At 40.8% G+C, this 25,574-nt stretch overlaps 1 protein-coding gene across 1 annotated transcript in view; it reads left to right on the top strand.

Annotated features, from left to right (window-relative positions):
* Positions 1–25,574, top strand: part of prim2 (DNA primase subunit 2) — a 257,635-nt gene that overhangs the window by 216,482 nt on the left and 15,579 nt on the right. The window contains exons 11-12 of the mRNA XM_060926334.1: positions 1,503–1,629; positions 6,380–6,462. Of these exons, the coding sequence (XP_060782317.1) occupies positions 1,503–1,629; positions 6,380–6,462 (210 nt within the window). The remainder of the gene's footprint in view (positions 1–1,502; positions 1,630–6,379; positions 6,463–25,574) is intronic.

Below are 25,574 nucleotides of genomic sequence, written 5' to 3'. Positions count from 1 at the left end.
CACACACCTCAATCGATGTCTTCGCTGAATAAAACAGTGAAGAACGGAGATTCGTTTGTTTCTTTCTCAACTGCCTCACGCGTTTTATACGATTCGACTGAATAAATGACCACCAGAAATACAGACTGTACACTGACAACAAAAAGCACACACACGTTGTTTCATCCGTACGGAAGCCGAGAGAGGCCCTTCATATAATCCTTTTTTTTATTCACCTTGTTATCCCGAGATAACGACATAATTAATTCAGAATCTCGAGAAAACAACACAACTAATTCGAGATCTCGAGAAAACAAAACCGTTATTTCGAGATCTCGAGAAAACAAAACAATTATTCCGTGATCTCGAGTACACAGCTGAGAAATGGTTCATTCAGGTGCGCCAAGAGACTTGTGATATGCTGACTTTGGGGCTATTTGTCATTCTGTATAGACGCAACTTTGGTCATTAGAATGTCTGGAATAATCGATCACCTAATAAGGCAATATTTTGATCAGGGGTTGACACAGGGAGAGATTGCATTAAGGCTTTTAATAAGGGATAATTTCAAAATTAGTCCGCGGCACCTCCGCAGAAGACTGGCCCAGCTTCGTCTCTACCGACGGAGATACAGTGATCCAGCTGAGATCATGAAATAATTGTTTTGTTTTCTCGAGATCTCGAAATAATGGATGCCATATATTCTCGGAAGGAAGTTACTCGGTAACCATGGAAACATTTCACGCGCATTTCAACTACCGTGAAAGAAAACCGGAAACATTTCTCGCTAGTGTGGACAGATGCACTAAACTGTACCGGTATACTTTGTATCGATACAGTTATACCACTTTCGTACCGGTATAAGTGTGAACACAACAAAAATAGCAAACAGCATGAGTTTCAGACTTGACACCTGACGAAAGTAGCAATCCTGAATGGTGTTTGTTTATGCGTATTTTCAGCGTGTCATTGTGTGTATGAGTAAGAGCTTTGTTTCTATAATGCCTCTCTGTGCTATAAAGCTCAGCCATAATGGTTTCATAAAATAATGCAGAGCTCTTGATAAGTAGTCGGATTTGTTTGTTCTGATTAAATCTCTAAATCATGTAAATGTTTGCAGTCCTGTGGCAAATGGAGGGTTTATTCAGGAACATATTAAAAATAGCTATTAAAAAAAAGTTATAGGGCAAAAATGTATGATTTGTAACTGATAATATAGCCTGGTTACAGGATACACTTGAAGGTGGTTGAATAGAGACGTGTGTGAGAGAGAGTGGACACATGAGCCATAATCCAGTCACAGCTGTCCATAGTTTGGCAACGCGACTGCAGCCGGTCTCTACTAATAGCTCTATATTTCATGGTGGAAAGCACCCTGCCACAATCCAATTGATGAACGACTTTGTCTCTTTCACCCCCAGCTTCCCAACTCACGGCCCACAACTCTTCCCCCATGGCCCTCTCAGCGTTCACGCGTGTTCTCTTCCTTCATCTGACACGATTCTTTCTCTCTCACTCCTCAGTTTGACAAAGCGTATGCCTACAGCATCCGGCACATGTTTGGGAAGGAAGGCAAGCGAACAGACTACACGCCCTACAGCTGCATGAAGGTGATTTTATCTAATCCACCCAGCCAAGGCGACTACCACGGTGAGCAGAATTCTTTTAAAAATGAATCACCATCACAATGCTGTGTTGGGGGGAAAAAAAAATCGGGGCAAGTTAGGATAATGATCAAATCTTTTAAAAAAAAAAAAACAACAATAATTACTTCTGGCTCAAACTGCAAATCAGAATAACTGGATTAATATAATAACTGCTGACTTAATGACACTATGTAAAGAATACAACACATTGAGATGTGCAGTTATCGGAAGATAATCTACGACAAGGGCTTGATATACACTACCGTTCAAAAGTTTAGGGTCACCCAGACAATTTTGTGTTTTCCATGAAAAGTCACACTTTTATTTACCACCATAAGTTGTAACTCACTATCACTCACTATCCGGAAATTAGCGTCCGTGTATCCACTTCAGAGTGGGTCGGACGTCGCATGGAGAACAGCAGCATGCCATCGAGCTCTGTCTTGGGTGTCGCTGGCAGACAGACCAACAGCCTTCAGATCATTTTTCACGCATTCCTGCCAGGACTTCTGGGGCCTGCCAGGACGTTTACGCCCGGCGACTTCGAGGTGGCATGCGCGATTGATGATGGAGTTGCTACGCAGCACGTGGCCAAACCAGCGAAGTCGCCGACGCCTGAGGGTAGACTCCAGGTCTGTCAGACCGAGCCTCCTTCTCAAGATAGATGTGCTCGATCTGTCGTCAGGCTTGGTATGCAAAATCCAACGCAGCATGGCCCTCTCGTTTCTTTCTAATCTTCCGAGCTCACAACTTTTCAGGGGCCAACACTCGCTAGCATAAAGCATAGCACTCCTTACGCAGCTTTCGTACACTTTCCCACGTGTTAAACTCTAAAATGTAAAATGAATAGAAAATATAGTCAAGCCATTTTTCTGGCCATTTTGAGCATTTAACCGACCCCACAAATGTGATGCTCCAGAAACTCGATCTGCTCAAAGGAAGGTCAGTTTTATAGCTTCTCTAAAGAGCTCAACTGTTTTCAGCTGTGCTAACATGATTGTACAAGGGTTTTCTAATCATCCATTAGCCTTCTGAGGCAATGAGCAAACACATTGTACCATTAGAACACTGGAGTGAGAGTTGCTGGAAATGGGCCTCTATACACCTATGGAGATATTGCACCAAAAACCAGACATTTGCAGCTAGAATAGTCATTTATAGCCTGGCTAACGCGACTTCAAAGCTCTCCGAGCATTTGGTCTGGCCAAGCTATTAAGCCAAACCGTTTCCCAGAGCCCGTGGTTGACCCGCCTCCCTGAAATGCCTCAGTTTGCTACTGGTCGAAGCCAGAAAAGGCTGTGACGAAGCTTAAACCAATCACATCACTCTTTCCTCTGACGTATGTGACGCGACAGGGCTAACTGGTAGATTAAACTCTTACCGAAGCCGTTCTTTAAGTTCGTTTCTTAAGACACGTATTTTTTAGTATGTTACCTCGTTTGTTTGTTGACAGTTTCGGCGAACACTTCCGCCTTCTTCAAAACAGTCACCAGATGTCGAGTGGTGACGTGCCTTGTCAGCTGATGTTACTCTGAAGAGAATAGATATCAGCGTTGGATTTTGGAGGCAGTGGAGATACGTAAGCAGGCGCAGAGGACGATGAACCGGGATGAGGGAGCGTACGCGCTGTCACACACCTGGAGCGCAGTCCTGGGGCAGCGACCTGACAGCAGGAGGCGTGGACTACCTGTCAAATTGAGCGGGACGTTCACGCCTCCATAGAGTAACATCAGCTGATAAGGCACGTCACCACTCAACATCTGGTGACTGTTTTGAAGAAGGCGGAAGTGTTCGCCGAAACTGTCAACAAACAAACGAGGTAACATACTAAAAAATACGTGTCTTAAGAAACGAACTTAAAGAATAGTTATAATAATCAGACATAATGAATTTTCACTACATCTTACCGAAGCCGGTCGGGAGCAAGGCGAAAACGTCCTTCCTTTCAATAAATACCTCCAGGGCTGCTCTTTGCTCCGTTTTCAGTGAGAACTTCCCGTTGAATGCTTTCAATACAGCATCTACCGCTGTGTTAAAGGCTTGCCGCTGCTCCATGTTCGTGATGTGAATGAAGCGCTTCCGGCATAGATTCTGTAAACAATCTATGGCTTCCGGTCGCAGTTCTACTACGTCACTGCCTTGAACACGCCTCTACCCAGGGCCGTTGGAGATGCTCAAAGTTGATTGGTTCCCGATTTTTCGGGAGCTTGGAAATGCTGTAGATAGCCTGCCTGGCCAGACTAAGCTCGGAACAGGCCCTCGTGTTGCGTCACGCTTAGGATGGGCGGGCCCAGGCTAAGTCATTTACCACATTAGCAATGTATAGAGTGGATTTCTGATTAGTTTAAAGTGATCTCCATTGAAAAGAACAGTGCTTTTCTTTCAAAAATAAGGACATTTCAAAGTGACCCCAAACTTTTGAACGGTAGTGTAAAGTGGAGTTACCCCAAAGTTGATTCTTTTCCAATAACAGCACATCCCGTGGTTTTTGTTTTTTTGTTTTTTTTTTATTTCCTCTTATACCACAGTAATGCCGATTTTGCCAACGATTACAGTGTAATTCAATAATAATATACAACACAACATTACCTGTTTACAGTGACGACAGTTCCTGTTATCGCTTACGTTTATAGCCGTTATAAACAGTCATTCCTTCAGCAGCCTCTTTTTTTTTTCTTCTTCTTCTTAAAGTTCATAAAACAGAAACATAGAAAACTTCCTCGGTGTTACGGAAGCCCTAACATTGGAGACTCCTTCCATAAACATTAAACGAACCTCTCCTGACAGAAAACTTCACTATTATTGGTTTTAGATTATATGACGCTTTTACCAGACAAGTTCCTGTGATTGAGATGTTACTATAGAAATGATAATATATTAGAGCAGGTGCATTAATGGAGATAGATTATGAAAAACTCACTTTTTCAGAGCTTGTGCACGTACGTTTGGGTATCTGGAGAGTCGACCAAGCCACAAACTCTGCAATATTTTCTGCCGCCTATTTCAGAAAGCATGCTTCAGAAAGGGGTTCAGATTTGACTCCTCTTTCTATGTCATAAGGGGAGTGCATTAGAATTATACCATCCTCCTTATCTGAGGATCTCCACTTATGGCTTGAGAGCTGCCTTTGCGAATGAATATTCATGAGGAAAATGCTACCCGATTGGCCGGGAGATGGGGTGTGTGGGGTGAGCAGTGTCTCATTATCATTTAAAGGAACAGGCACTCAAATCGGCTGTTTAGCAGGGATGTGATTTTTCTGCGAATTCGCGGAATTCCGCTTTTTTCATCTCAAAACTTGAAAAAAAAAAATTTCCGTCATTGAGATGAAATGAGCAGTGTTGCCAGATACTGCTGATGTTTTCCAGCCCAAAATATGTTCAAAACCCGCCGAAATGCACTTAAAACCGCCCAATTAGGCGGGAAACCGCCCAATCTGTTACAGAGCGACGGGCCAATCACGTACCTCGTTTCAAACGAGGTACGTAATTGGCCCGTCGCTCTGTAACAACCAATGAACGTGCTTGTTAGATAGCTGTACGCAAGCTCGCTTCAAACAAAGAGTTGAAAGATGGCAGCCTCCGTGATCGAGCGTAAAGATGCAAATCGAGTTAAAGAAATCGACAGAATAGTGAAAAACAAGTTCCACTGGGAATGGTTGGAGAAAGAGGTTGCTACAGATGTTGGACATAAGACTGTGAGACATTTGTTCAGCGATTTCGTTCTGAACACTGGAATTATGATTATCCTTAAGTGAGTGAACACTGCAATAAGTTGTGAATATTCTTAAGTGAGTGAACACTGGGGTTTTGAATATCCTTAAGTGAATGAACACTGTGGAGTTATGATTATCCTTTGGTGAGTGAACACTATAGAGTTATGTATATGAAGTTGACATTGCTAGAGTAGAAACTGCAGAAAAAAAGTGACTGATCTGCTGGAACTGGACATGGATGCGAGCATCTTTCTTCTTTGAGAGTTCCTGAAGTCTTGTGGATGAATTCTTATGTTGCATCATGTTTGTTTGAAAAGGCACATTTAGATATGTTCAACTTCTACACTAATTGAAAGTATAAATTTTGTTTTTCCTTATAAAATTTATTTATTCTAATGCAGATGATTTAATTTAGAATGACATTTTTAGGTTTCATGTTTTGGCTTTTTGTCAGTTAAGAATCATTGAATTTACTATAGGGGCTCAGAGTTGCATGTTGACCATTAAATTGGCTTGAATTTGTTAATCATGACAAGTTTTTTCTTGTGTGTTTGCTTGCCATTTTAGTACAATTTTTAAGTCAGAAAACCCCAGAACCCAGGAGCTTTGGGGGGCTTCGCCCCCCCTTGTCCCCCCACCAGGGCGCTGCCCTGGACCAGCTGGGGGCCTGCGGCCCCCGGACCCCCGGCTAAAATTTTCAGATAATTTCACCAGCCCCAAATCACATCCCTGGTTTAGACAGGGTGAGAAGAAGCTGTGGTGCTTTACTTTTGAAGTATTTTGACCAAAGCATGCCACAGACTTTTTATTAAGACCTCAGGGGAACTGTCAACTTGAGAAAAAGGGGTATAATACATCACCTTTTAATATCAACCTGTGATTTGAATTACAGCCTGTATTACTGCACTCAGTGCTGCTGTTATAAACAACTAATCAAAAATTTCTGACACATCGGCATCTAGAATTCAACAGCACTGCGGTATAAACTGTTGTCACCTCGGCCAGTTTAATGTGTGCGTTTCTCACGTCCTCTTCTCAGGATGTCCATTCCGCCACAGTGACCCGGAGCTACTGAAGCAAAAGCTGCAGTCATATAAACTCTCTCCCGGTGGGATCACGCAGGTGGGCACACACACACACACACACACACACACACACACACACACTAACAAATTCTGCTCAAGTTGTCAACAAATTAACGTCACTGGTTCATAAAAACACACATTCCTGAATATCACCAAATGCTTAGATTTATTCAAGTGCTTTTAGTGAGGTGAAAAGAAGTGGATAGAGAGAGAAATAGAAGCCCACAGGCCAGAGTCTTTCAGTCCAAACACCGCGGAAGCAGCATAACCAAAACATGCACCAACCGATGCGCTTCAGTCCATTAAATAATACAAAAATGAGACAAAAAAAACCCCTCTGATCATTATCAGAGTCCTAAAAAAAATAGTAATCCACAGCACAAAAAAAAAGGGAAAAGGCCTTGATCTCACCTCCTTGGAACACACTTGTTGAGTTTGCAAAATCCGGTGATATTCCAACATCGGGTGTGATGAGTAAAGCAGAATCCACAGTTCTTTTGGCGATCAGCAAAACAAGAAATTTATCCAGAATTTTAAGAGATCAGAAGGATATCAGACAAGTTTGCGCTACTGGCACCATCTACCCCCATTCATCCATCCATTCATTCATTCATTCATTCTTTTCTACATCCCATTTAAAAAGTTAACATGTGATTCTAAAGAGGCACAGCCATAGGACAGAGACAGAGGAGGCATGTGTGTGTGTGACGGTGAGAAGGTGCGTGACAGTGAGGAACCTTATTATCTTCCTAAGCTCATACTAGCCCTGAATCAGTGATCTACGCCTATGATAATCAAGATAGATAGAGAATTAGAGAGATAGAGAGCTCAGTAATAATACCTGATCAAGCTTTTCATAATAAATTATATATTAAGTTAGATATACATATGTTATTTACCAGCTGGGAGGTCCGTATCGTGAAATACCGTGACCGAGGTCTTGAAAGTACTGAGCGAGGCCCTCTGGGCTGAGGTCAGTATTCAAGGCCGAGGTCACGGTATTTCACCATACGGATCGACCTTAAGCTGGTAAATAATATATTTATTTTTTTCTTTACCAAATTCTAACAGAAAATGACAGCGCCCGAAAGGGAAAACCAAGCCGAGCCGCCATTTTGAATCCTCATTCACGGCTGTAATGCAAATGGCTTCCTCCTCGGTATACAAGTGCACTTCCATGGCAGGAAAAAATAAAAACTATATTTTGCAGCTTATTTATACAAAATTGAGTCATTCAGGATTCAGCCATGTTTTTGCTCGGCGTTAGCAACAGTTAGAGGTTTTTAGCTTTCTCCTGAAATGCTTTCTTTTATTTCTTCTTCCTCAGGGTAGTAAAACTCGCTTTCGCTGTGAACACTGTCGTTATCGCTATCCATGCTGTAAAATTAATGCTATTCTCCTGAGAAATGCTGGCAAACATTTATAAGATTTTTGATAATCTTATAAATAAATCTTATTAAAAAAAAGATAAATGTTGACAAAAAATGCTACTATGTTTGTTGTTGTTGTGAACGAGCGAGTCGCCAGAGGTCCATAACCGGGGTCCGTACCGTAGGATACGGACCCACTCGCCAGCCAATCAGAGCGCAGGATTTGATGGAAACCGGACCATGAAAAAAATAAAACTTCTTAAGTTATAAACTTCTTAAGTAACATTATCTTCAGTAATCTTGCATGTCTTGCTATAAATAATAATGTTTATTTTATTAAACTAGCAGGAGCATATTATGTAGCTGATGCTACAGCACGTGTCATATTGGGACATTAGACATAGGAATAAGGTGGCTGTCCTTTATATAAATACTCCAAAGGCTTTAAATTGAACTCGGTGTCATTTGCTACTGTATCAAGTTCATGAGTTTGTTTAACTGAAAATAGTGCACCAGGCGCGTGCATTTGTTCTGCAACCAGAAAGTGTCTTGACCAGGAGCTGATTTTACAAGCGAAATGAAATAAACTTGGATATAACTGTGACCCAGAAAACACCAATCTATCTTGATTGATTTTGTTTGTAGAAACAGGATGCTGACCCACTGCTCATGTGCGTCCTGGCGGTTTTACTACTTTCACCTTAGTAATAGAAAGTGAATTTATGAGCTGAATGCACTTTAAAATTGGATCATAAACATTTTTTTAGTTTTCATTAGCCAGGCCCGTGTTTGCCATTTAAATAGCTTGCTTTTTGTGGTTCAAAGTTGTACTGAAATGAACCTGAAACTGTTCCATAGTTAGCGTGACAACACCCCACAGACAAAATGGCAGATTTTACTTTGGACAAAAGTATCATGTAGGTTTTAATCATCATCATCATCGGATTTCTCCACATGACACGCAGTCAGCCCTGGGGTGCACTTGCTTGGCTGATGGAAATCATATGGCTAACAAGCACAGGACGTCCTTTTCGATAAGCTTGGTTTTGAGGGCCTGCTGCTTATCCACGCCAAGAAGGTCTTCCATCCTCTTCCAGTTTCTTCTTTTATCGAACATAATTTGCTTTTGGATAGCATTATTGTCCATCCTGCATACATGCGCAATGTATTTCAAGTATTGAATATGGCAAAGTTCTTGAATCGATTTAAAGGAAACCATCAGCCACTATGTACAGTTAATAAATATTAACAGTCAGATACAAATCTGTCGTTAGTCATTAGCATTGGTTATGCAGGGATCGATATTAACTTTTTAATCCGCTTGTCCTGACCGTAACCTTTTTATTATTACTATGTATTTACTAGTTCAGTGAAAGGAAAGTGGTTCACAAAGATGATCAAAAAGCAGGTACAGTTATGATAATCACCCTGCCTTATTGATTTCTAATTTTTCAATAAAAGTCAAACTTTGACTGTAATAATAAACAAAAACTATCCCGTCCCCCGTTATGGTGGATGTGGTGTTAGAACCCATTACCTGATCTGCAGTTTTAAGAGTCAGACTCACCCAAATTCAAAGCTTCTGGAGGAAATCAAGTTAAATCTTGATTAATCCAGTCAAACTTGAGGTATAAATTAATTTAAAGAAATGAAACTGAATGAAAACAAGTTGGACATGATAAGGCTGACAGAATCACGTCGTGAATGAAAACAAACCGTAAGTGAGTTCGGCACTGTTGTAAAATTCCCTCAAAATTTTATTAAAGGAGAGCTGAAGGCAAGTTTTTTATTATAAAAATTCTATTTCTCTCATTTTATTAAATATTGGAATGCTTTTTTAATAGCTATTTTGTCACTGCTATAGCAAGTTCTGAGTGTTTGAAATGCGCTATGTAATGTATCAGTCCGCATGTCAAAGCAATGGCCGTAAACGAGATTCGTTGAGACCTGTGCGAGGCATCGTAGGATGGAAGTAAAACGTACAGCGGAAATCAAAGCGACCAACATCTGCCAACGTTGTCAAAAGACGCGCGCGCCCGCTTTCAAATGCTGATGTAATCAAGTTGGAAGTTTTGTTTGTTTTGATAGCAATCAGGAAAGTTTGAAAAAAGTAGGCAGTAATCATCATTTAAACTCGTTTTTGTGCAATATTTCGTTTGGAAAACAGTTTTCAAAATGGCGGCACTGACACCTGGCTGACGCTTCACGTTTCGAAGTCTCGCACAAGTCTCGTGAAGATCGCGCGGATAAGCAACGCCTGCCGTGGACCAAACGAACTAAATTCAACATGGCTAGAAACCAAATAGGCTGATAAGTATAATGTTAGTTGCCAATACGAGTCACGATATAAGGTTACTAAAACCGAAAACGTAATTGAATAACACGTTAATTAAGAAATAAAGCAAATTTAAAAATGACTTCAATTCTCCTTTAATGTGTCCCATATAAAAGAAAAATACAATGAATGTTTAAATGAAATGAAGATTCACTACAGATATTTATTTTATTGAGGTATTTGATCACCTTTTCTCCGATTTCAATGAATTCAGTTAATAATCTATCATTTAGATATTACAATGTGGTTATTTTTACACACACACACCTACTGTACTTGGTTTCCCCAGAATTTCGTAAACAGTAACACGGCCAGATCACTGAGGTGATTGAATTGGTTTTGTTGGAACTTTATTGATGTAACTCATGAATAATTACTATAAAAATGGTGATTTTCAACAAATATTCAGCTTGTCCCTTCAGACACGCAGATGCGGATTTGACTTGTCCGGACCAAACGTTTGGTTGTCCCGGACAGTTGGACTACTGTTCATGTCGAGCCCTGTTCTGGCGTTTTACATCCAGTGTAGTAAATGTATAATGCTGTTATGGTGTAAAGGAGAGAATGATTAAATCACAGCCCTGTACAAAGGTTTAAATGGCATAAACCTGAGACATTTTAGCAGAATGTTGCAATCTCTATTTACTAATGCCGCTTTTCCACTACCAACGCGGCTGAGTCGGGCTGAGCGGGGCTGTTGGAGTTGCATTTCGACTACAACCGCGCTGAACCGTGCTGGCTGGAAGTGGGTGGACACATTGGGTGGAGTTAGCGAAAGTGGGTGGACGTCACGTGATGTCGTTAGGCGGCGCAAACAGTGACATCAGTGATCTTTTAAGCGGTAGTCTCACGACCCTGATAGTAAACAATAAACATGGAGGACATGGAGTCGTTAGTGTTGCTGGTCTTGGTGCTGTGGCTTGTTGTCACCGACAACGCCAACAGATACTGGCAAGAGCGTATAGATGAGGCGAGGCGCATAAGGCTTCAGAAATTCTCGTAATTCGCAATTATTCTTCTTCCGGGTTTACGGTGTTTACAGATCCCAGCGTGCTCGCGGGGTGTGTGTGGGCATGTGAGGACACTCCTCCTCACCAATCAGTGCACAGGGGAGTGTCTGCTCACGCCCCCAGCCTCACTCGCCTCGGTTTGGCTCGCTTCAGCCCCACTCCAAAACCGTGCGAGTTTTGGGTGCTAAGCAGGGCTGAAGCGAGCTGAGTCGTGCTGCTCTGAGGTAGTCGAAACGCGAGCCGTGTCAGGCTGAAGTGAGCTGAAAAAGGGTAGTGGAAAAGGGCCATATGTTACACCTCGAGGTAGGGCTGTGCGAATATGACCACAAATGGATTATAAACGTTTTATAATGATATCTGTATAGCAGATTAATATTTATTGATGATTATTAGTTATGAACTGAAAAAAGCAAAAAAAAAAAAATTTATTGATGGTCAGTCCTTTCAGTAGGCCAAAGTGAAGCTGAACATAAACCGTCTAAAAGAATTATGTTCTATTCTACTATAACAGAATGTAATGTACTTTTGCAACAATATACAGTAATTGGATAAAGACCCTGAGTGTAAACTACAAGCAATAATAATAAGCAACAAGGCTCAAAATCTAATGTCAACAACAACAGAGAGCGGTTGGTTATCCAAAGCAATGAATTCCATTATTTTTTAGTTAGACTTCACAGTTTGGCCCAGATATTTGATTTTTTTTTTCATCTTTTTAAAAACTGTGGCTACAGATGGCATCAGCTTGCTCGCAGTGATTTTCCTTTTGCTTCTGTTTTGTCGTATTCTGCATATTGAGCAGGATGCCGAGTTGTCAAGTGATGTATCAAACTCTGCAGTGGAGAAGTCCTTGGGCATTGTACCCCTTCTTGATACTTGGCATGAACAATGATTACAAATTGCTTGTCTCATGTCCCCGGCAGAAACCGTGAAATGGTTCTGAACATGTCTGCAATGACTAGCGCAGGAGAGTACAAGACAAACAGCATTCTTAATCACATTCTAATTTTCCTTATGGTTAAAATGATTTGAAAACTTAGATTTTATATTATTTTGGCTGAAAAAAAGTGCCATTTTTGGTGGCGGAAAATTTGGGCATTCCTAATACATAATTATTAGTGCTGTCAAGCGGTTAAAATATTTAATCGCGATTAATGTCGCGACTGTCATAGTTAACTCACGATTAATCGCAATTTAATCACACATTTTTGTCGCATGAAAAACCATTGTAATTCTCTTATCAGCATAAAAAAGTGAATGGGCTTGCTTTGTACCAATGTTTTTTTTATTGCAGAGCATAACACTACGGAGCCGTAGAGGGGACATGGTGAATAAAAAAAATAAAGCGTGGGAACGACTTATAAGGCGTGTGCACGAGATATTAATGCGCACGCACGAGTTATAACCCGTGGCGTGCGCTCGGGTAATTAAAAGTGAGGGGACGAGTTACTACGGCTCCGTATAACACGTCTTGTCACAGCCACTGCAAAGTCGGCCTGGAGCCGCCAATGGGAAAATGAAACCTAAGCCGAGCACCGTGGCTCTTCGTCCCGAGGCGCGGGGCTAGCGCGCCCTGCCCGCACTGGTTCTTTGGGGGGAGGGCAGAGGACTCTGGCTGTGCGGGGCGTGGCATTACAGTCTAGCTGCTATCGTTTTTCTAAGCAAAGTCTCTGTTCCAAGTTCCTGGCAGTTTCAAAAGCTTATGAAAAACCTACATCATGTCACAGAGCGTTAATCTCGCGATAAAAAAATTATCGCCGTTAAAATTGAGTCAAGTTAACGCGTTAATAACGCAACATTTTTGACAGCACTAATAATTATATTTCTTTCATGTTGCTTGGTTTTCACTTCAAATAATATTTTGACACAGAAAACAATGGCTTGTTTTGCTGCAATATAGCTTTATAATAAGGAATTCTGAAAATATAAATAAAGTATAATATATTAAATGTATTAGAGTGGGAGCGTTGTACCCATGGGGGATACGTCCCAAGGTCTAATGTGGATGGCTGAAACTACAGGTGGTCGCGAACCATATGAAGCTTGTTTTTCATGTACATACATACCTATGATGTAGTTTATACGCTACACACAGTAAGACATGAACAGTAACTAATGATAAGATAAAATAAAACAATGTACCCTAATAAGTTATGTGAATGTGGGCTTTCTCTCGAATGAATGGGATTCTGACATTTCTGCTTAATATTCCCGGACCAGAGTAAACTGCGGATAACTGAAACCACGGTTACCAGGTCAGTGGGTACGGCCGTCTCACCGTATATGGAAACCTGTTTCTATCACTTTTTTTTTAAATTAAAAATTGCTTAATTGTGACTTTATTTCTCTGGATTCCACATTTATTTCTCGGCAGTTGTGGCTTAATTTTTTGAAATCCCGACTTTATTTCTCACAATTGCGGCTTTATTTTTTTGAAATTCCGACTTTATTTCTCGCAATTATGGCTTTATTTTTTGAAATTCAGACTATTTCTCGCAATTGTGGCTTTAATTTGTGAAATTCCGACTTAAAGCCACAATTGCGAGAAATAAAGTCGGAAGTTCAAAAAATAAAGCCACAACTGCGAGAAATAAAATAGGAATTTCAAAAAAATAAAGCCACAATTGCAAGAAATAATTTTTTTTTGAAATTCCGATTTTATTTCTCGCAGTTATGGCTTTATTTTTTGAACTTCCGACTTTATTTCTCACGAGCGTGGCTTTAGTTTTTGAAATTCCGATTTGACTTCTCGCAATTGTGGCTTTATATTTTGAAATTCCGACTTTATTTCTCGCAGTTGTGGCTTTATTTTTTTAAATTCTGACTTTATTTCTCACAACTGCAGCTTTATTTTTTTGAAATTCCGACTTTATTTCTCGCAATTATGGCTTTATTTTTTGAAATTCAGACACTGTCTCGCAGTTGTGGCTTTAATTTGTGAAATTCCGACTTAAAGCCACAATTGCGAGAAATAAAGTCGGAAGTTCAAAAAATAAAGCCACAACTGCGAGAAATAAAATAGGAATTTCAAAAAAATAAAGCCACAATTGCAAGAAATAATTTTTTTTTTGAAATTCCAATTTTATTTCTTGCAGTTATGGCTTTATTTTTTGAACTTCCGACTTTTTCTCACAAGTGTGGCTTTAGTTTTTGATATTCCGATTTGACTTCTCGCAATTGTGGCTTTATTTTTTGAAATTCCGACTTTATTTCTCGGAATTCTGATTTTTTTTTCTTCCACCCCCCCAGAATTCTGACTTTATTTTTCACAACTCAGACTCTGTTTCTTGCAATTGTGATGTTTTTTCCTTGTAATTCTGACTTTTTTTTTTTTTAAAGCTAGTCAGGCAGCATCACCTTCTCTGCAGTATGTTAACCAGAAAGCTTTACACATTGAAAATGGATGCAATCATAGAGGACTATTTTAGGTACGGTTTCATAAACTGTGAGATCTTGTTGTTACTGGAAACATCGCATGGTATTAAACTATGCCTCTGATCCCTGGAGATAGAGAACTCTGTGTAACAATCAACTCTGGAGGAGGAGAAATAAGACACACGAGGCACCAACAGCTTCAAACTTTAGGTCGACAGCATGGTTATTGGTGGATGGACCAGAAATGTTGGATGTCCAGGATAATTGCTGTCCATCATTTGATGTGCCTGATGGATGGGAATGGGGTGGATTTACGTGCATGGAATTGCCTGAGATGACGCCAATATAACAGCCGGGGGCCAAATTATGTCTAGAAGGTTGACAGGTATGACGAACTCAAACCCTATGGAATATATCGGGCTGTATTGATGGCTTCTCTAGAAAAACGATTCGGCTTGAAGTACACAAAATGAACAGTTTCTCAGTCAGGAATTATCCTGCACATCCAACATTTCTGGTGCATCCACAGATAACCATGTTGTCAGCCAGAAGTTTGAAGCTGTTAGCGTATGAGTGAGGCCACCTCTGATTCATCGGTCTCGTTTCGTCTTGGCCAGAGCTGATTGTCAGACAGAGTTCTCCCTCTCTCATGGTGTGAGAACCCACTGCTAAAATCTTCTATGATTGCATCCGTTTTCATTTTCAATATGTAAAGCTTTCAGGCTAACATACTACAGAGGAGGTGAGGCTGCCTGATTGGCTAAAAAAAAGTTCAAATGGTGAGAAATAAAGTCGGAATTATGAGAATGCAGTACTTGAATGATGTACTGAAGCCACTGAAAAATGAAGCGTGTAGTGGGAACTTTTGCACTCAGCTGTTACAATCTACTCAACGCAGCGCATGGGGTCGAGTCACAAGAGGTCCAAAAGGTGTACTCTTTGCTAAATGGCTGACTCACCTAGCAAGAATGGCACTCTACTGAATCAAAAATTCATGTTACTACACTCCAAAAAATCAGGCACTCAAGCACATTATGTATACTCTATAGGATGTAGTGCGTAGTTTGCTCATTTGAGATTCTCAGCAAGCCTTCGTTTCCTACTCAGTAGATCTCTATAATGAAGGGTGATTTCACTCGGCTGTTTTTAATTCTGTGTGACCCACTGTTTAAAACTCGGTGATTTGAAGCACACTTGGCAGTTTTTAAGACCTGAAATTGTTATAGCGCATAAGCAGTGAAATGAGGTCATTGGTTATTACTGGAATGTTCCGATGTCGTTATGGGCCTCAGACACCAGTGCATTTAATGGACTAATGAGAATTAGCCTATTAAATCTCAGTCTTTAAAAACGTATATCTTCATAGCGCCATGAAGAAAGTTTGCTCAAGTCCCTTTTTATCACCCCTTATTGTGAAAACTTGGAAGTTTGTTGCTTTATATTTTTATTTCCTCATTAGAGCATGTAAATGCAAGTAGTAATTTTTCTGAAGAAACATGAAAAGCTGACGACTACTTTGGTACTGTGAACCTGTACCAATATGATTTTTTTTTTTTTTGGTGGGGGGTTGCGTAGCATGTTGAGCGTCGAACAAATCATGACTATATTAGCTAGCCCACCAGACAAGTAAAAGTGTCATTGTGTTGCCGAGTTCAGTTAATTGGAGACCTAATTGAGCAGAACCTAATTGGACAGCTAGTTAGCTAGTTGAGTGCTTTAATGTTCGGAAAGACTAATGGAAACTCAGAAGCCTGAAAAGATTAGGTACCATGGGGCCACTGTAATGGAGGCAAGCTGTAGTGGTTTCCCAGCCGTAATGGATGTACATCTCATTATGGCAAAGCTAAATAAATTTAAAAAAATAAATTGAAAAGAAAGAGATTAGAATGCAAAAAGTCAGCATGTAGTTGGTGATTGCTTTGTGCATAGGATTTAGGGTTCTGTCCTTGCATTACTGTTTGATCTCAAACACATTAAGAAGGCAAGAAATTGCCCTAATTAACTTTTGACGAGGCACCTGTTAATTGAAAAGCATTCCAGGTGACGACCTCACGAAGCTGGTTAAGGTAATGCCAATAGTGTGCAAAGTGTCATCAAGGTAAACGCTGGCTACTTTGAAGAAAATATAAAACATACTTTTTGTTTTTTTAACACCTTTTTTTGGTTTACCACATAATTCCGTTTATTATATCTACATTCGCTGGATATGAGCAATCACATGCTCTGATTGGCTTCTCTACTACTAGGCTATCAGCTCATATACAGTACAGGAGAGAAAAACAAAATGGCGGCGCATGTTGCTGAACCAACCGAGAACGAAATAAAAACTCTACTCGAAAACAAAACCCCAAAGATCCAAAAAAAAGAGCAGCAAAATATAGAATGAAAGTATTTGATGGTACGAACGTATTTATTTTATTTTTCAAGAATTATTATTATTATTATAGCATTTTTCACCAATTGCTACTGTCATTTCGCTGGTTTGTTTACATTCTTCATCGTTGTGCAGCACAGTGGTGTAGTGGATAGCACCGTCGCCCAGGCTTGTAGTACTCTAGTCCGACTCGTGACTCGATTTGGACTTGAGCACTGATGACTCAGACTCGTGCATTAACTACATTCGAACTCGTAAATTGTAGACGAGGACTCTGATTTTTTCTTTATTTTTTGCAACATGCCATAATAATTTGGCATAAGATATTTATATCTACATGAATTTTTATACTAATTTCATGCAAGAGTGTCACACCTGCGCGCCTTAGTGCGTGCATCAGATAGACTCTCCGGTGCACTCCGGACAGCACGCGCACCAAGCGGACTCTTGCACGCGTGCCGTAAACGACTCGCACCTGCACAGGATTAAGGCGCAATCAGTGCGCCTATATAAAAACACTGAAAGTGCACTTACTTTGCGAAGTATTGAGTTGCGTTGCTGACATATTACCGAGTCTAATTTCCCTGTTTGGTTTCCTGATCCCTGATTTCCTGTTTCTCATCTTTGATTCTGCCGAGTCTCCGATAGCCTGTTTGTGCCTCGCTCAACCTATTGCCTGTCTCTCTGTTTTACGATTTTGCCTGCCGTTCTGGATTGTTTGTCTGCACTTGCATCCGTCTCCCAACCATCTGACAGAATACTTCACACTCCCTGATAAAGAGAAGCACATTCACCTGTTCATATGCCATGTTCAGGAACAAACTAATGTTAATGGCGCTAAAACAGCCGCCGTCAAACGGTGCGGTTGGAGTCTTGATCTCAGACTTGACTAGGATTAATAGTGGACTCGACTCAAAACATTTTTTAATGACTTGGACTTGAACACTGGGGACTTGAGACTGGACTCAGACTACAGCACTGCTGTCGCCTCACAGCAAGAAGGTTCTGGGTTTGAGCCCAGTGGCCAACGGGGGCCTTTCTGTGTGGAGTTTGCATGTTCTCCCCATTTCTGTGTGGGTTTCCTCCAGGTGTTGCGGTTTCCCCTACAGTCCAAAGACATGCAGTTAGGTTAATATGGGGTAGCCTTGGGCTGAATTGTCCTTGAGCGAGATACCTGACCCCAGCTGCTCCCCGGGTGCTGTAGCATAGCTGCCCACTGCTCTGGGGGGGGTGCACGCTCATTGCTTACTTGTGTGTGTGTGTGTGTGTGTGTGTGTGTGTGTGTTTTCACTGCTTCAGAGGAGGAATTTCACTGTGTGCTTAAGGTGGGGTTTACATTAGACCGTATCAGCGGATCATCAGATTAACGTTTTTAAAACGATTAGCGTGCACACAGCAACACCAATACACGATTCGCGTGCACACAGCAACACCAATACACAGATACGCTCGGCTCCGCAGGCATCCTGCGCTCCAAATCACTCCGCCCTGAACAGTGAGTGCCCTCTGGAGGGTGCGCACTCCGGCCCTGCGCAGCTCACAGAGCGTGCGAGTATAGCGCACGAGCAGTGATTCGGGACTGAGCCGCTGTGTGTGTGATCCCAGCGCATATCACTTACCACTTGCAAGTGGAAGGATGGCAAGCCTAAAGACAATCATAACTACACAATGGGCAGTATTTGCATCAGTATTTGCAGTATTTTCATACTTTTATACTCTCTAATGAAAGGTGATACAAGGCGGAAGTCCGCGCCGTTTTTCAGCAGTCGCATCACATGACCAACGCCAGCGAATCAGGAAGGTGGATGTCACAGTGACGTTGTCCAATGACGATGCCAGCTAGAGCTCAGCACAGTGTATCCGCGTATTCTCAATGTTTACACAGCACCGGACCAGACACGATCTAGATTGAATACGTGGACCCTGGCGGATTCCCGTTTCCCGGCGTTTCCAGGCGTTTTGATGTAAACGGACAGTGCATCCGCGAAGAAAACGAGACAGATACGGTCTAATGTAAACTTGGCCTAAGTCTCTGCTTGAGTGAACATGTGACAAAGGCTGCTTCTTCTTCAAGCATTAAAATTTGTTGAATTTTTTTTCAAAAAGCTCAAAGCAGTTTGAAAATTATATTACTGAAATGTCTAAGGAAGAATTAAATAAATGTCTAAAGCTATTCTATACCGTGGCATGACAGCAAAACGGCACTTTCTACAAAAACAAAACAGCAACACTAAAGTCAATTCATGCAGCTATAGGTACGTTTTTAAGAAGTCCGCCTAAGCAGAAGTGATTTTGTCAGACGTTTTGTACAAAGTTTTTATTTATCAAATTTGCAAAAAATAAAAACGTTCTTTCTGAAAATCCAGTGAATGTGGATATAAAAGAACAATTATTCCACTCAATCTAGTCATTAAATGGCTTATAGCTGACTCGGTGCGACACGCCTCGTCGGCTATCAGCTCATATACGGCTCGATTTCGTGGAATAACTGTTAAATATATTCCAGATGTTATTTCAAAGTTGTGATGTCTTCAGTATTGTTCTACAATGTAGAAAACAGTCAAAATACAGAAAAACCCATGAATGACTAGGGGTGTACAAACTTCTAATTGGTACTGGATACGAGTTCATAGATGCCTAGTGTTAGCCGGTGTTGCTGTAATTGACAGGGAGGTGACAGGATGATTTCCGTCCCAGCCAGAGAACACAGCCAGTTTTGCTCTCTTGTTCCTCCTGGTCATGGATGGTTGTGGTATCATCAGGAGTCGAACTCATGATCTCCTGTTGATAGGGTGAACACTTTTCTGTTGTTCTGTTTGAGAACGCTAAAACCTGCATGGTTCTGAGTTTAAAAAATATCGTGTGATCTCTAGGCTCTAACTAAGCCACCTAGTTTAAAAGGGGGAGAAAAACAAGTTTGAAGGTCAGGCAGTGGGATTCGTAACAGGTAACATGCACTATAGTTACAGTGTGTAGCTGAGGTGCGTAGTGTGAGGCATGTTTAAATTTAACCATGCGTACCAACTAAAAACATTTGCTTTTTGAAGGTTGATAGGAAGCAGGGGTTTTTATCCCCCGCTGGCCAAAAGGCCCGAAGAGGGATTATCACTACATTCAGACTGCAACCTGAAACGACCCATATCCGATTTGTTGTGAAATCCGATTTTTTTTGTTAGGCCGTTCACATTACCAATTATATGAGACTTGTATGCGATCTCCAATACGAACGGAAAACGACCCAAAAGTGTCCCGCATGCGCAAATTGACACGTAATAAGCACATCTACGTAATACGTAAACAAAAAAAAGCGCACTCTTCAAGTTTAATGATTTCTTTTTTTGTTTGTTTGTTTAATTATCTGGTCAGTGTTAAAGTGTGAGGTCTCGTGTGTGTTTTTGTTTCTGAACTGAAATGAAAACGTGTAGCCTGGTAACGAGGGTTGACTCCTAAATGTCTCTCTAATTTCTATATAAGTGCACTACATGTTACTAGGAAGTAATGGATTTTTAAACTCTATATAGTGCACTCGAGCTTCAGTAGGCAGTCATTTGGGATACGGCCGCTGTATTACCAAACTCTTAATTCAGGCTTAATAATTTGCACATATTTATTTCGTCATATTAATAAACTTTTTCTACATTTTTATAAATATTTATTTAGATTGTTTATAGCCAGCTGAATTCTGCAACTTCTCTCAGCGCTGGCTCAAGGTGCAGAAACACCAGTGCAGTTTGCGATGGAGATGAGGCGAGACCTGGCGATGTGGTTTTTGTGGCGGCGGCGGAACTCACACAATAATCTGATTAATGTGGGCAGCAGAGTAATGAGACCGAAGGTGTTAAATTACTGGAAATTTCCAGAACAATCTTATAATCTTGTAATACAGGATGGTTTAAGTTATAAATCAGTTATAGAAACTGTTTTATTTAATCAGGCTAACAGATCAACATCCAGGTCCCTACCAAATCCACCATTAGCTTGATCAATTCTATAAAAGTCTATTTAAATTCTGAAAACTGTACAAATGTTGTTTTCCACCAAAGAGGCGGGATTAGCCAACGCAGAATAGTGACGTTTGTCTCTTGTTGATGACGTGTAGGTCGCATGAATGCGACCTGTCCGGTCAGACTGCAGTCGCATGTGAAAATATCGGATATGCATCGGCTTTAGGACCACATATCCAAGCGGCCTGGGTCGCATGTGAAAAAATCGGATCTGTGTCGTTCAGATTGTCAATAACAAATCGGATACAGGTCGCATATGGGCAAAAAATCGGATATGGGTCGTTTCAGGGTGCAGTCTGAACGTAGTCAAAGTCGTGGTGATTTCCGTCCAGTCGTCCTCTCCTGGGAAGCGTGCTCACCTTCTGAAATCAGCTCCTCTCACGATTGTTGGAGGAATTTCACAAAACTTGGCAGGATTCTTTATTATATGTCGGTAATACGTATATTGTAATTTCATTAAATTGAGTCACATTTTGCCAGAGTTACAGCCCTTGATTAACAAAATTATACTTTGACAATTTCATAAGAGTGTGTTTTCCTTCTGAAATCAACTCCTCTCACAATTTGTGGAGGAATTTCATGAAACTTGGTAAAAGGCTTTGTTGTACGACAGTTATATGCATATTGTTATTTTGTTCAATTCGGTCATATTTTACCAGAGTTGCAGCCCTTGATTAACAGCCTTGTACTTTGACAATTTCATGAAGGTGTGCTCGCCTTCTGACATCAACTCCTCTCACGATTTTTGGACGAAGCTTGGCAAAAGGCCTTGTTATATGACGGTAATGCGCATATTGCGATTTAATTTCGTTTGTGAAAATTTTCCCAGAGTTTTGACCCTTGATTAAATAACTTGTACTTTGACAATTTCATGAGGGTGGACGTTCTTCTGAAATCAACTCCTCTCACAGTTTGTGGAGGAATTTCACCAAACTTGGCAGAAGGCTTTGTTATATGACAGTTATACGCAGGTTGAAATTTCGTTTAATTTGGGCAAATTTTCCCAGAGTTATGCCCTTGTTTATTAACAAACTTGTACTTTGGCAATTTCATCAAGGTGTGCTTGCTTTCTGAAATCAACTTCCCTCACAATTTTTATCCCCCGCTGGCCGAAAGGCCCAAACGGGGATTATGTCGTGGCGATGTCCGTTCCAGGAAGGGTGCTCGCCATCTGAAATCAACTCCTCTCACAATGTCTGGAGGAATTTCATGAAACTTGACAGGATTCTTTTTTATTTGTTGGTAATATGCATATTGCAATTTCGTTCAGTTCAGTCGCATTTTACCAGAGTTGTGGTGTAGTTTCCAGAGGGGGATATTGTGCTCTCAGAGCACTCTTGTTGACAGGAAGCAGGGGGTTCTTTTTCTGGTCTTTGGTTGTTGAGCATCACTTGTTTGCCAGGTAACTATCAATGAAAAAGTAATATCCCAGGCACCCCGGCTACTGATTTTCCTACCCCAAAGGTACCATTTCATTCAGGAAGGAAAGTTCTCGCAACAAAAAGTACCGCAGTGTGTCTAAGGGAATCGTGTGTGCTTTTCTTCGATAAATGTATGTCTCCTGCATATCTCATGCTGGCCAGCTTGTCCAAGCCATCTTGCAGTGAGGCTGAAGGGAAAACAGGGAGCAGAGCGCTAACTTAGTTTGACAAGTTAGCCCATAGGCTGCACACACGCTCCTTGTCAAATTAAATTCACTATTAGTTCAGTGACCCAAGCAGCCCCTTGTAGACTGAGGCTGTTCGGAGAGCCTTAGACCTGTGGATTTGAGGCCACGAGCTCTCACTGCAGCACTCAGCCCAGTGCACTGGATAATTAAAAACTGCAGCAAATGTGAGAGTGGTGATTAAAATGCCGAACAGCCGCCGTCTCAGTCACCCTGACTGGTGCCAAAGTGACACCAGAGGCCAGAAGGAGCAGACGCCAGCCGGTGTGAAGTAGCGCAGGGGCGCAGAATTAACCTCTCGCTCACTCCGTCAGTGAGCACCCAACACGGTGTGACTCTCACCTCTGGAGGTGTTGAAGGACTTGAGAATCCCACATGCTATTTGTAGCTCAAAGGAGAAGAAAGGAAATAGAAAAAAAAGTATGTTTAGTCCTTGCAGTTGATTTAATGAATTTGATGAATTGGCGTCGTTTCCATTCTTTACAGGCAGTGATTTCTAGTCAAACGCAGCGCCATATGCGTATCTCTTCCAAATAGGAAGAAACGTTCTGAGGTGGTTACAGATGTTTGCACTGAATCCTGATCACAGAGCTATTCTCACAAAGCATAAAATTATTATTGTGCATTCACTGCTAAATGCAGTAATTTGCATAATCCTTCCTTTTCATGTTTACTGTAGTTCCTATATTCACAGTAGTGCATGCTTTATTTTAAAAGTATGAGGGTAATGTAACACACATTCTCAAATCTAATGCTGTATGCAGCGTGGAAGTGGAAAATCCAAACTGGGAATTAGGTCATTTTCGACTTTGTTTGGGGGGGAAAAAAACATTGATGCCTTTTTTTTTTGTTTGTTTGTTTTTTTAAACTGTGATGAACAATGTATATTTACATCCTCAAATCAGTGAACTATATAGTCAGTATTATAGATGTGTTAAAAAAAAAAAGTCTAATTTATCTGTTGATTAATCTCAAGCAAATATGAGTATATACAGTATAACTCAAAAGAGGTGCTACTTTATTTAACAATTATTTGCCAAGGGTGAGGTGAGGGCGGCACGGTGGTGTAGTGGTTAGCGCTGTCGCCTCACAGCAAGAAGGTCCTGGGTTCGAGCCCCGGGGCCGGCGAGGGCCTTTCTGTGTGGAGTTTGCATGTTCTCCCCGTGTCCGCGTGGGTTTCCTCCGGGTGCTCCGGTTTCCCCCACAGTCCAAAGACATGCAGGTTAGGTTAACTGGTGACTCTAAATTGACCGTAGGTGTGAATGTGAGTGTGAATGGTTGTCTGTGTCTATGTGTCAGCCCTGTGATGACCTGGCGACTTGTCCAGGGTGTACCCCGCCTTTCACCCGTAGTCAGCTGGGATAGGCTCCAGCTTGCCTGCGACCCTGTAGAACAGGATAAAGCGGCTACAGATAATGAGATAATGAATGGGTGAGGTGAGTAATAACCGAGAGAGACAAAGTCGAGGTTATTATTCACTGATATTCACTGAGCCTGAGGCGGATAATTGTTTTAGTAAAAATACACAGGTGATTATTTCAGAAAATTAAAAATTGTATTTAAAAAAAATCACTTATTTCAAACTTCAAAAGCAGCATGCAAATGTAATAATGGTGCAGCACAGACTTGTCACTTATCTATGCCGACTCGCATAAAATACTTTGTTTTGAAATGGATAAAATAAATCACAATTCCACCTTACCTTTAAATAGTTTTAGACCAAATGTCGTAGCATCTTTAGTGCTTTTAGGAACAGCATTTTCTTTCATCATTTGTAATTCTTCCTCACTTATGGTGATGAAGCGATTGGTCAGCATTTTGACAAGTCACTCGAGGTGATTATTGAGAAATAGTCCGAATTTCTCAACCGATCAGCGCTCGGATTTTCTATAATCTCATCTGTGTTTATACTAATTCCTGTTAATGTTCTGAGCAGCCATGTTGATTCAGTGTTTTCCCCAGAAAAAAATTAAAGCCCTAAATTCTGGCATGATAATACACAGACAATTGAGTGCCAATGGTGTGAAAGCAAGTGCCAAAGGCGCGAATTGAAACTAGGGGGGTCCGGGGGCATGCTCCCCTGGAAAATTTTTTGAAAATAGATGCTCTCAGGTGCATTTTCAGGGTCTCTGAGAGGTTTTAGATACATGATTATAGGATCGATTTTACCAGTGTTTCAGTGATTTCTGACCTAAATAGTATTAATGTAAACACATTTGAAATTTCACCTTAAAGTTCAACATGCAAGTTAAACTGTTTTGTTATAGATTACTGAGGTATACGATAGATTGAAAATCTACGGGGATCCCTTAATTATCTATGATCAAGTAGTGTTGTAACAAAAATGTGCATGAAAATATGACCAGCGGTTTGCTCCATCTTATGCAATCCAGTGAAGAGAATTGATCATCATGACCTCCTGTTGATCACAAAGGGATCTGAACCTCAGAACTGCCACCTTAAAATAAGCTGCTGTATTACTATAACTGTAGTGATTTAGAATGTTTCTGATGCAATTACCGTAATATATGTATAACTAAGATGCACTGAAAAGAAAAGTAAGGCAACTGCATATTATAAAGTTTAAATTTTGGCACTTTATTAAATGGACTAGATTAAGATTAAAGCATATTTAAAGGAAAAGAAAACTTAATTTCTACAGTTTAAGTTTGCAGAAAGATTATGTACTTTTAAACACATTTCATGAAGGGAATTTGTTAAGTGTCAAATGTAGCATAATTGCGAATAATAATGATAAGCATATTTGGCAGTGTGAGGTCACTGTGAGCCTTTAACGAAAGAATAATCCGGAGCCTTCTTTTGTTAAATGGATCCGAGTGACATCACACTGCCAAAAATGCTTATGATTATTATCTGAAATTATGCTATATTTGACACATTTGGACTACTTCACTTTGTGAGAGTGTTTATAAGTACATAATCTTTCTGCAAACCCAAACTAATGAAGTAAGTTTCCTACTCCTTTAAAGCAGATTAATTCTCCTTGGCTTTTGC

Source organism: Neoarius graeffei, chromosome 7 (assembly GCF_027579695.1).
Source record: "Neoarius graeffei isolate fNeoGra1 chromosome 7, fNeoGra1.pri, whole genome shotgun sequence".
In the NCBI taxonomy this organism is placed as follows: Eukaryota; Metazoa; Chordata; class Actinopteri; order Siluriformes; family Ariidae; genus Neoarius; species Neoarius graeffei.
Note: the sequence above shows the minus strand (reverse complement) of the source record. Positions and strands in the feature narration are given on the sequence as shown.